General features: G+C 40.4%; 1 protein-coding gene across 2 annotated transcripts in view; it reads left to right on the top strand.

The window, feature by feature from the left end:
• The first annotated feature begins 28 nt into the window (after positions 1–28).
• ERO1B (endoplasmic reticulum oxidoreductase 1 beta) overlaps positions 29–12759 on the top strand; it is a 59030-nt gene continuing 46299 nt past the window's right edge. For both annotated transcript variants that reach the window (XM_077813451.1, XM_077813450.1), the window contains exons 1-2: positions 29–369; positions 8653–8772. In XM_077813451.1, coding sequence (XP_077669577.1) covers positions 268–369; positions 8653–8772 — 222 coding nt within the window. In that variant the 5' untranslated portion in view covers positions 29–267. The remainder of the gene's footprint in view (positions 370–8652; positions 8773–12759) is intronic.

Genomic DNA, 12759 nt, shown 5'->3' with positions numbered 1-12759 from the left:
TTGCGCGGCAGGCGGCGGTTGTGTGGCCGCCGCCGCCGCTGCTGTGCGAGGTAGGAGGCTGGGGGCCGGGCCGGCGCAGCGCACAGGGGAGCGTGGCTGAGGCGGGCGGAGGTGAGCGCGGCGCCCTCTCCTGACAGGGGGCCGGCAGAGGCAGCGCCGACAGCGTCCGCCGGTGCCCGTGCCCATCCCCTGCCCGGTGCCGAGCCCTTGGCCGCGCGGCGGAGCGGGGCGAGGGCCCCTGGGGTGGCGGGGCGAGGCGGGAGCAGCATGAGCAGCGCCCGCGGAGCCGCCCGGAGGACAGCGGCGGGGACGGGGCTGGCGGTGCGTCTCCTGCTGCTGGGCAGCATCTGGACTCCGGTGGAGGCCCAGGTGAGAGAGATGGGGCTCGGGCGACGGCGGCTGCCTGTGTCGGGGGCGGGGAGGGACCCTGGAGGGGAAGGAGGACCGGAGTTCCGGGCTTTCCTCCTTCGGCCAGACCGCAGCTGGATAACGGCTCACGTGTGCGCGCAGCGGTTTCTGTCCCGAGGGATCCCATGAGCTTTGTGGACTCTGGGTTTGGTGCTGCTGGCTGCCCTGTGCCCCGGGGATCCGAAGAGGGGGCACTGCGCGTTTTCAGCGGTTTGCAGGACCAAGCAGTATCGACTTTATATTTCTTTCCGCTGCCTCTTGCTGAGTGAGATGCACTGAGGTTTCAGTGGGGAGCTATTTTGGTTTCATTTGTTAAGAGTAGCAGAGCAGACGTTTAATGTGGCTGACTTGTAACCGTGCCCCAAGGGTATATGATTGGGGTATTATATGAAATTTGGAAAAGAGAAATGCACAGAGAAGTTCTCTGTTATGGGGTATAATAATATTTTTATACAAAGATTCAGACGTTAAATAGAGGAGTTCCTTAATTCAGGAAGCAGTACTTTTATATTCATATGTACAAATTTCATCCTAAACAATCCCAGAGTACTTGTGGCACCTTAGAGACTAACCAATTTATTTGAGCATGAGCTTTCGTGAGCTACAGCTCACTTCATCAGATGCATACCATGGAAACTGCGGTATGCATCTGATGAAGTGAGCTGTAGCTCACGAAAGCTCATGCTCAAATAAATTGGTTAGTCTCTAAGGTGCCACAAGTACTCCTTTTCTTTTTGCGAATACAGACTAACACGGCTGTTACTCTGAATCCCAGAGTGTTTCACAAGATATGGGTTGTATCATGCTATTCATTTTTAAGCAGAATTCTGACTTCTTTAGGAAGTCAGTGGGAGGTATAGTATGATCTATTGGTAGTACTTAAAGATCTGGGAATTAGAGCTCGGAACAGAACTCAGGTCTCCTTTTACTTTGACTGCTCTTCGGTGATGTTGGACATCTAACTTAAGCTCTGCTACCCCCTTGTACAGATGGAGATAGTAATGCTTACCCTTCTTTTTGAATTGTTCTGAGAAATTGAGTGTCATATGCCAAAAATACTATGGAAGTGGAGAGTCTTTTACTTTTATTCATCAGAAACAACCATATCTAAGATAGCAGTTGTGATGTGGGAGGGCAGGTGAAGCTTTGGCCAAAGAGATTAGGGAAAACCTATGGAATCATTTACACACAGAGCAAGCCAAATGTTGTCTCTTTTGGTTGTTTTAAATATATGTTTACATTTTTAAGGTTTTCATACCTTGAAACCTGCCCTACAGTAAGTGTCCATCCAAGGGACTGTCAATAAATCACTTGCCCAGTATAGATTCCTTTTATTTAGGTGAAACAATACACTCAAGCTGGACAAATTCAATTTGGAAGTAAGGTGCACATTTTTAAGTGAGAGTGATTAACCATTTGAACAAGCCTACCTAGAGAAATGGTGAATTCTTGATGTCCTCAAATTACAGTTAACACTGGATGCCTTTCTGAAAGTTATGCTTTAGTGAAAAAGGAGTTAGTGGGCTCAATACAGGAGTAACTGGGTGAAACTTAATGGCCTGTGATATACAGGAGGTCAGAGTAGATGATCTCATGGTTCCTTTTGGCCTTAAACTCCATGAATCTATGAAAATGTGTTGGAAATTTCATGGGATACATAAATGGTACATTAATCCATATCCAAGTTAAATTGCCCTTAAAGCAGAGTTGGTGGGTTTTTTTGTTTTTTGTGTGTGTTTTTTGCTGGTGGCCCTTAATGCTGTCATTAAAAAACCTTAATGCAAGTTTCACTGTTTGTTTAGTCTTTAAACTGGGAGGGATATCAATTGTTTTTTAAATCAAGGTTTATATATTTGTAGGGCTGTCGATTAATCACAGTTAACTCATATGATTTACTCAAAAAAATTAATTGTAATTTTAAAAATCACGATTAATTGCACTGTTAAACAATAGAATACCAAATGAAATTTATTAAATATTTTTGGATGTTTACTACATTTTCAAATATATTAATTTCAATTACAACACAGAATGCAAAGTGTACAGTGCTTACATTATATTAATGTTTATTACAGATATTAATGTTTATTGTAAAACAATAAAAGAAATAATATTTTTCAATTCCCCTCATACGAGTACTGTAGTACGTCATGAAAGTGAAACTTACAAATGTAGGGTTTTTTTGTTACATAACTGTTTTGTTTTTGAGTACAATGTAAACCTTTAGAGCCTATACCTCCACTCAGTCCTACTTCTCATTCAGCCAATCACTAAAAGAAACAAGTCTGTTTACATTTATGGGCAATAATGCTTCCCACTTCTTAATTACAATGTCACCTGAAAGTGAGAACAGGTATTCGCATGGCACTATTGTAGCTGGCATTGCAAGATATTTACGTGCCAGATGCGCTAAAGATTCCTATGCCTCTTTATGCTTCAGCCATTGTTCCAGAGGACATGCTTCCATGCTGATAACGCTCGTTAAAAAAATAATGCATTAATTAAATTTGTGATTGAACTTCTTGGTGGAAAATTTTATGTCTCCTGCTCTGTTTTACCCTCATTCTGCCATATATTTCATGTTATAGCAGTCTCGGATGATGACCCAGTACATGTTCGTTTTAAGAACATTTCACTGCAAATTTGACAAAATAAGAAGATACCAATGTGAGATTTCTAAAGATAGCTACAGCACTCAACACAAGATTTAAGAATCTGTAGTGCCTTCTAAAATCGGAGAGGGACAAAGTGTGGAGCATGCTTTCAGAAGTCTTATAAGAGCAAAACTCTGATGCGGAAACTACAGAACCCAAATCACCAAAAAAGGAAAATCAACCTTCTGCTGGTGGCATCTTTCTCAGATGATGAAAATGAACATGCATCGGTCCGTACTACTTTGGATTTTTATCGAGCAGAACCTGTCATCAGCATGGACGCATGTCCTTTGGAATGGTGGTTGAAGCATGAAGGGACATATGAATCTTTAGTGCATGTGGCATCTAAATATCTTCCGATGCCGGCTACAACAGTGCCATGCGAGCGGCCTGTTCTCACTTTCAGGTAACTTTGTAAAGAAGAAGCAGGCAGCATTATCTTCTGCAAACGTAAACAAACTTGTTTGTCTGAGCAATTGGCTGATCAAGAAGTAGCACTGAATGGACTTGTAGGCTCTAAAGTTTTACATTATTTTATTTTTGAATGCAGGGTTCTTTTTGCACATAATTCTACATTCATAAGTTCAACTTTCATGATAGAGTGCACTATAGTACTCGTATTAGGTGAATTGAAAAATATATTTTTTAGTACAAATATTTGTAATAATAAATATAAAGTGAGCACTGTACACTTTTTATTCTGTGTTGTAATTGAAGTCAATACATTTGAAAACGTAGAAATCTTCCAAAAAGATTTAAATAAATGGTATTCTATTACTGTTTAATAGCACGATTAATCACAATTTTTTTAATCGCTTGACAGCTGTATATATTTGTAATAAAATATTAAACATCTTTTCTTGCTGCAGTTCAAATTCTACATATCTATTACCCCCTGGTTCTCTACAGTGTTTTGACTACTAGTTTTTTTCTCTCTCTCATTTTGTGTATGCAGCAAAGTGGTAAAACTGTGAGGAGCAAAACAAGGTGTCCCGGTTGGTTTTCGAATGAGGAAATATGTTTAAGCAATTAAAATACAACCACCTGAGAGCACACCTTTAAGGTTGTCTGTATAAATGTGCTAACAATGTTACTGCATTCATGTATTCTATTCAGAGCTTGTATGTTTCACAAGATAATAAATTTAGTTGTTTCTACAAACTCCATATTTTAAATGCATATAACTTGGAACTTAACTCATGTTTAAGCATAACTTTTATAAAAGGTTGACTTATATTGGAAAACAAGTTAGAGAATTAACCATTTACAGGTTACATCGGATGTCATATATACAGCAATCATTTTAACAGACACTGTAGAAAAATACTTTAATACAGTTCCTGGAAACTAGATTGTGGGGTAGTCACTTTTGATCCATATGATACAAATAAAATTAAAAGTAATACACTAGTATTTTTCAATTTGTAATTAATTTGAATCTTATAGTTGCTAGTAAGACAGTGATGAGGGAATTGCATACATTGTGGTTATATTTAGTTGGTCCATTTACCGCTTCCTGTAACATGTATGCATGTAACAGTTGTAACTGAAAAATTAATATCAGCATTAATTTAAGTGACTTGTTATGTTATGTTTCTCATTCTTCTCCTTCCTCAGTTTTATATATAAAACTGAACATTGCCATCTTTTCCAAGGTAAGAAGTGGAATATTTAATGAGGTGTTGTAGGTGTAATTTTTGTAAATAGACTTATTTAAAAAAAGTTTTACAAATCTATTAGCGCTAGAAATGTTTTCATTAAATTGTTTGTTAAATTTCAGTTATATGTCTAAATCCCTTTCTCCAAAGGTGCAAATTCCTTATGGTATCGGAAGTAAAAGTACTGTATAAGAAGCAGAAAAATGCTATGGACTAAATTAAGTCGTGGCATACATTAATGCAACTCCATTAAAATCACTGGAGATGTGATAACTCATGCCAGGGCAGCATTTGGCCCTATACCTATCAAGTGAACTAACCAGTCTAGTTTCATTGTCAGAGATCAGTGAAATGCAACCAAAAAAACCCGCAACAACTCAGCATGAATAGTGAAGAGTAATAGGCTTTTAATATTATTTGTTCTAATGTTTTAACACAGGATCTTTTAAAATGTAATTCTTTTTCTGGCAACATAGTAAAGAGAATTATTTCCATGCAAATATTCAAAAACTAATAGAGAAGATGCAGAAACCTGTTGCATTTAATTTACTGAATAATAGAGTACTTTGAAGTAAGATAAAGCTCTGAGTGTGTAATCCACACTAGTAGAACCGCTCTGTAAATTTAATGAGTAGCTTGAAACCCTTAATCTGTTGTGCTGCTTTATCATGAACGAGGGTTATCACCTTCGAGCCTTGTGCCTTCACTCATAACATGGGCCACTAAAACACCTTAAAAGAGTATCTTAATACAATTACAACAATGTTTAATTTTAAATTACACCTTGCAAAGAGGTTTTTTGCTATTTTATAAAAAAAAATTCTCATTTTTGAAAGTAGATCATTGGAGATAGATAAGAAACAATATGAACTATGTTGTAAACACTGATAATTTTGGTAGTCTTTTTTAAAAATTGTTTTGTCTTTAGACTCAGGACTTCTCAGATGTCGTCTTTTTCCCCTCATTTCTGAAGGGTCCATCTTTTATCTTCAGTGTTTTGTTGCTTGCTGAATAACTCTTAATTTGTGTTTGGAAGACTAAAACACAAGCTGTAGGTTTTACTGAAAAACAGTAATGTGTTACATTGTTCTATTGCCATTTCTATAGTTGACCATGGACTAAGATCTACAAGTATGGTTAAATTTATTAAAGGCATTTAAAAATGCTTTTAGGGTTTTAAATTGTAATTTTAGGCACTGATACTGCAAATACTTACTCATGTGAGTAGCTACGCTTACTTGAGTCACGACCTGGGAGTCAGTGGGATTAGTCCTATAGGTATTTACAGAATCAAATCCTATGTGTGTATTAAATCAGCCCCTGTACCAGATGACTGGAGAGTAGCAAATATAACGCCTATTTTTAAGAAAGATTCCAGAGGTGATGCTGGCAGTTACAGGCTGGTAAGCCTAACTTAGGTACCAGGCTAATTGTTTGAAACTATAGTAAAGAGCAGAATTATCAGATGCATAAACATGATGTGTTGGAGAAGAGTCAACATTGTTTTTGTAAAGGGAAATCATGCCTCCCCAATCTATTAAGTTATTTGAGGTAGTCAACAAGCATGTGAAGAAGAGTGATCAGTGGATATAGTGTGCTTGGACTTTCAGAAAGCCTTTGACAAGGTCTTACACCAAAGGCTCTTAAGCAAAGTAAGCAGTCATGAGAGAAGAGGGAAGGTTCTCTCATGGATCAGTAATTGGTTAAAGGATAGGAAATTAAGAGTAAGAATAAATGGTCAGGTTTCACAGTGGAGAGTGGTAAATAGCCAGGTCCACCAAGGATCTGGGACCAGGGCTGTTCCACATATTCATAAATGATTTAGAAAAGGGGGTAAACAGCGAAGTTGCAAAATTTGCAAATGATACAAAATTACTCAAGATAGTTAAGTCCAAAGCAGACTGTGAAGAGTTACAAAGTGATCTCACAAAACAGAGGGACTGGCTGACAAAATGGCAGATGAAATTCAGTGTTGGTAAATGCAGATAATCCCAACTATACATACAAAATGATGGGGTCTAAATTAACTGTTTACCACTCAAGAAAGAGATCTTGGAATCATCATGTTTAGTTCTCAATGTGCAGTGTATGTCAAAAAAATTAACAATGTTAGGAACCATTCTGAAAGAAATAGATAATGCTCCTATATAAATTCATGGTATGCCCACACCTTGAATACTGCATGCAGTTCTGGTCACCCAAAAAGATATTAGAATTGGGAAAAGTACAGAGAAGGGCAACAGAAATGTTTAGGAGTATGGAACAGCTTCCGTGTGAAGAGAGAGTCTGGGACTGTTGAGCTTAGACAAGAGATGATTAAGGGGTGATGCTACAGAGGTCTATTAACATCATGAATGGTGTGGAGGAATTGAATAAGGAGGTGTTGTTTACCCCTTCACAAAACACAAGAACCAGAGATCACCTGATGAAATTAATAGGCAGCAGGTTTAAAACAAACATAAGGAAATACTTCTTCACACAATGCAGAGTCAGTCTGTAGAACTGGAGGATATTGTGAAGATCAAAAATATAACTAAGTTTAGAAAAGAATTAGATAAGTTAATGGAGCATAGATCCATCCATAATCATTACCCAAGATGGTCAGGGATGCAACTGCATATTCCAGGCACCCCTAAACCTCCAAATGCCAAAAGCTGGGACTAGATAACCTGGGAGGTATCACTCAAAATTGCCCTGTTCTGTTCATTCCCTCTGAAGCATCTGACACTGTCTGTTGTCAGAGACAGGATAGTGGGCTAGATGGACCATTAGTTTGACCCACTGTGGCTGCTCTTACATTATTATTAGAATTGTTATATATGTAACAGTCTATTATTCTAATATTTTTCCTACTACATTCTGTAGATAAGTATCAAAATACTTTAAAGAGTATAATGTAAGTATGCCTCTTTTAGAAATGGGTTAACAGAACTTATTTTAAACTCGAAGTGAAGTATTTTAAGTTAAGATAATACAAGATTTTTACGTACATTAGGGGCTCAATCTCACAAGTTTGTAAACAATTTCTGTGACAGTACTATGCATCTCATAAAATCATGTCTTAACATGATATATCCTCCTGGTTTGGGAAATATAGGCCCTTCAGGCTGCAACATGCTCCACAGAGATAGTCTCAATTGAAGTACAAATTGCAGGACCACAGCATTAATCTCCATAGTTACTACATTCAAATAGTATTGCACCTGGAGGTGGACTGATGCCAGTCCATGGCATCAGAAATTAGTTTTCTATTGTAAACAAGTGTAAAGATAAGATATTGTCACCCCCTTTGAGTGTAGCAGTTATCCAAAATTCAGGGTCTTATAGTTTTGTTTGAGGAGAAATTGATCACGCAGCCAGATACCATTTGATACTATTGTTTATTTACAAAGAATGTACAAAGTCCTGTTTTCTGAACATAGCAAGACTCAAAAGGCAGGAGACAATTTCTTTGCTCAGTGGTTCAAGCCCCTTTTTAGACAGCACTCCGCCCAAAAACTCGCATAACTTTCACTGAGGGCCAGACTATCAGTGCTTCTGTGGCTATGTCTAATGTTTGCTTGCTGCCTCTCTCTCTTGCCTTCTTACTTTCACAGACACACACATCTACACAAAACAAAATCTCTCTGCCTGCATATGCCTTTGTTTTGAGTGTAAGCTACTATTTTTCAGCTGTCTGATTCCATAAAGGAGCTAAACTGTTGCACAAATTGAGGGTGGCTGTTTACATCGACTGGTTTCAGCAAGGATTTAACCCAACTCATATGAAAACTAATGATGCATTAATGTAATACAATTATCTAACTCCTCATCCACCTTTAATTAAGAAAAATCCTCTAATTTTTGTTGGGGTTGATTTGTTTATCTAACAATAATTTTTACTACCTTGAATCTTGGTCAGTAAAGCAATAGAATATATTTGTTTCTTGTAGCTCTCCGGACTGTTGGATGACTGCTTGTGTGATATAGAAAGCATTGATGACTTCAATACTTACAAGATCTTCCCCAAAATACAGAAACTGCAAGAACGAGACTACTTCAGATATTACAAGGTACAGTAAGAATGGCACTTTTATACATAGCTAAGTGAAAATCCAGGATATGATGGTCTATAGACTAACTCGGTCTGATCTTCATTTTTTTTTTTCTGAAATCTTTTCAGTTTCTTTCTTAGCAGCCCAAAACTCCCTTTTGTCACTTGATAGTCTTTAATTTTTTGATTGAAAATTATACTGTCTGAGCTCTGGTATTTGCCACTGATACAGGGTTTAAAACAGCACTAAATCACTAAAATTGTAATCCAATGGACAAGTGATTCCCTACATCAAGTGGTCTGCAAGCACGACTGTATTGCAAGGAAGCTTTTTAGTGGAAGAGTTACAGGAATGAGCAACTTTATACTGGAATATTTTGATAAATTAGAAAAAAGCACCAAAACAATTAAGGAATGTAGAAACCCAAGCCATTATTTAAATGTTTGGTATGTGATAGATTCCTGACCAGTCAACTACATATTTTATACTGAAATTGTGACAAGATATCCAGTAATGCTTACTAGGGATGAATTCAGTAAGTCTGATTGTAATGCTAGAGGCTGCAAGGATGGTTATGAGACTTCTTGCTAAATACTTTTTGGCTATTTTGTTAATTTGGGTGATTGCATAATGCCTGTATTTTCATTGTCCCTTCTGCAAACACACATACTAAATATGTAATGGATTCTAGTGCCTTTGTCTCATTTTGGAATTTGGAATATCTCTACACCAGTTTGTTTTTATGAAATAATCTGCAGTTTAAGGTTCTGTAGTAATCTTTCATCTAAAGTGGTCTACTATATGTGGGCGATCTCCTGGTAAACTATTTGATGCCTGTATATTCTTGAGAATTAGCATATCAGAATATTCTACTATTAGCCCATAACTCCTCATGAGAAATAATGAGATTTTTGTAACTGGATCCTTTTTGTGGAAATCAGGAACAGAAAACATGTCTTTATATACTTTTCTGTATTCCTGTCTTTGTTTTTGTGGTAGGGATTTTGCACTATGTTTCTCTCTCCCTCCACTTTGGTATCAATATGCTTAGAAAAAGAAAATACAACAAAGTTAACTAGAATCCCAAATTCTGAAGCTTTGTGTATTATTCTTCAAGGTTGAAGCTTTTAGAAAGGAAGGGAGTAGACTAAAAGGGAGAATGCTAGGTAACTTCTGTTTGTTTTAAGGGGTCTTGTCTAAGGGTATGTCTACACTACGAAATTAGGTCGAATTTATAGAAGTCGGTTTTGTAGAAAGCGGTTTTATACAGTTGATTGTTTCAGAGTAACAGCCGTGTTAGTCTGTATTCACAAAAAGAAAAGGAGTACTTGTGGCACCTTAGAGACTAACCAATTTATTTGAGCATGAGCTTTCGTGAGCTACAGCTCACTTCATCGGATGCATACCGTGGAAACTGCAGCAGACTTTATATATACACAGAGAATATGAAACAATACCTCCTCCCACCCCACTGTCCTGCTGGTAATAGCTTATCTAAAGTGATCATCAGGTTGGGCCATTTCCAGCACAAATCCAGGTTTTTGCTCTAAGTGCATTTAGTCGGCGGAGTGTGTCCACAGTACCGAGGCAATCGTCAACTTCCGGAGCATTGCACTGTGGGTGGCTATCCCACAGTTCCCGCAGTCTCCGCCGCCCATCTGAATTCTGGGTAGAAATCCCAGTACCTGATGGGGTAAAACATTGTTGCGGGTGGTTCTGGGTACATATTGTCAGGCCCCCGTTCCCTCCCTCCCTCCCTCTGTGAAAGCAAGGGCAGACAATTGTTCTGTGCCTTTTTTCTTGAGTTACCTGTGCAGATGCCATATCACGGCAAGCATGGAGCCCGCTCAGCTAACCATCACTGTATGTCTCCTGGGTTCTGGCCGATGTGGTACTGCATTGCTACACAGCAGCAGTTAATTGCTTTTTGGCAGCAGACAGTGCAGTATGACTGGTAGCCATCATTGATGTAGTCCTGGGTGCTCTTTTAATCGGGCGCCTGGGCAAACATGGGAGTGACTCAGCCAGGTCATTTCCCTTTTAAGTTTCGTCTCGTGGCAATTTCAGTCCTACCGGCAGTGCACTGTCTTTTAACCTCTAGCCAGCAGAAGATGATGGCTAGTCGTCATACTGCACCGTCTTCTGCCGAGCACCCAGGAGATGATGACGGCTAGCGGTCGTACTGCACAGTCTGCTGCCAGCAAGATGTATAAAGATAGATGAAGTGGCTCAAAACAAGAAATAGACCTTGTCTTGTGCGCTCCATAATATCTGTGAGAGTAAGGGGGAGACGTTTATGGCGGGGTGGGAGGTTGAGGCAGATTGCCTGGCTGCTTGTTTCGCACAGCCAGACACCAGGGTGGTTAGAGGAGCACAGGAGGGCGCGGTGCGCATCAGAGAAGCTTTGAAAACCAGTTTTATGACTGGACAGGCTATGGTGTGGAAGTTCTGTTTGTTTCTCCATGATGAAACCCACCGCCCCTTGGTTCACTCTACTTCCCTCTAAGCTAACCACCCTCCTCTTCTCCCTTCGATCACCACTGTCAGAGGCAATAAAGTCATTGTTGCTTCACATTCATGCATTCTTTATTCATTCATCACACAAATAGGGGGATAACTACCAAGGTAGCCCAGGAGGGGTGGTGGAGGAGAGAAGCACCAGGAGGGGTGGTGGAGGAGGGAAGGACAAGGCCACACAGCACTTTAAAAGTTTAAAACTTATTGAATGCCAGCCTTCTGTTGCTTGGGCAGTCCTCTGGGGTGGAGTGGCCGGGTGGCCGGAGGCCCCCCCACCGCGTTCTTGGGCATCTGGGTGAGAGGCTATGGGACTTGGGGAGGAGGGTGGTTGGTTACACAGGGGCTGTAGCGGCAGTCTGTGCTCCTGCTGCCTTTCCTGCAGCTCAACCATACGCTGGAGCGTATTGGTTTGATCCTCTAGCAGCCTCAGCATTGAATTCTGCCTCCTCTCATCACGCTGACACCACATTTGAGCTTCAGCCCTTTCTTCAGCCCGCCACCTCTCCTGACGGTCGTATTGTGCTTTCCTGCACTCTGACATTGTCTGTCTCCACGCAGTCGTCTGTGCTATGTCAGTGTGGGAGGACACCATGAGCTCAGAGAACGTTTCATCACGAGTGCGTTTTTTTCGCCTTCTAATCTTCACTAGCCTCTGGGTAGGAGAAGATCCTGTGATCATTGAAACACATGCAGCTGGTGGAGGAAAAAAAAAGAGGCAGTGGTATTTAAAAAGACACATTTTCTAGAACAATGGCTACACTCTTTCACGATAAACCTTGTTGTTAACATTACATACACAGCACATGTGCTTTCGTTCCAAGGTCGCATTTTGCCTCCCCCCACCACGTGGCTAGCCCCTCACACACACACACACACACACACACACACACACACACACACACACACCCCCGGCTAACAGCGGGGAACATTTCTGTTCAGCCACAGGCAAACAGCCCAGCAGGAACGGGCACCTCTGCATGTCCCCTTAAGAAAAGCACCCTATTTCAACCAGGTGACCATGAATGATATCACTCTTCTGAGGATAACACAGAGAGATAAAGAACGGATGTTGTTTGAATGCCAGCAAACATACACTGCAATGCTTTGTTCTACAATGATTCCCGAGTACGTGCTACTGGCCTGGTGTGGTAAAGTGTCCTACCATGGTGGTTAGAGTAAGGCTGCCCTCCCCAGAAACCTTTTGCAAAGGCTTTGGGAGTACATCCTGGAGAGCTGCAAATGCCAGGGCAAATTAATCATTAAACATGCTTGCTTTTAAACCATCTATAGTATTTTAAAAGGTACACTCACCAGAGGTCCCTTCTCCGCCTGGCGGGTCCGGGAGGCAGCCTTGGGTGAGTCCGGGGGGTGAGAAACAGTTCCTGGCTGTCGGGAAAACTGGTTTCTCCGCTTGCTTGCTGTGAGCTATCTACAACTTCAGCATCATCTTCCTCGTCCCCAAAACCTGCTTCTGTGTTGCCTCCATCT

The sequence above is a fragment of the Eretmochelys imbricata genome, chromosome 3 (genome assembly GCF_965152235.1).
Source record: "Eretmochelys imbricata isolate rEreImb1 chromosome 3, rEreImb1.hap1, whole genome shotgun sequence".
NCBI lineage: Eukaryota > Metazoa > Chordata > Testudines > Cheloniidae > Eretmochelys > Eretmochelys imbricata.
The sequence above is the reverse complement of the archived record's forward strand: the minus strand, read 5'-3'. Positions and strand labels throughout refer to the sequence as shown.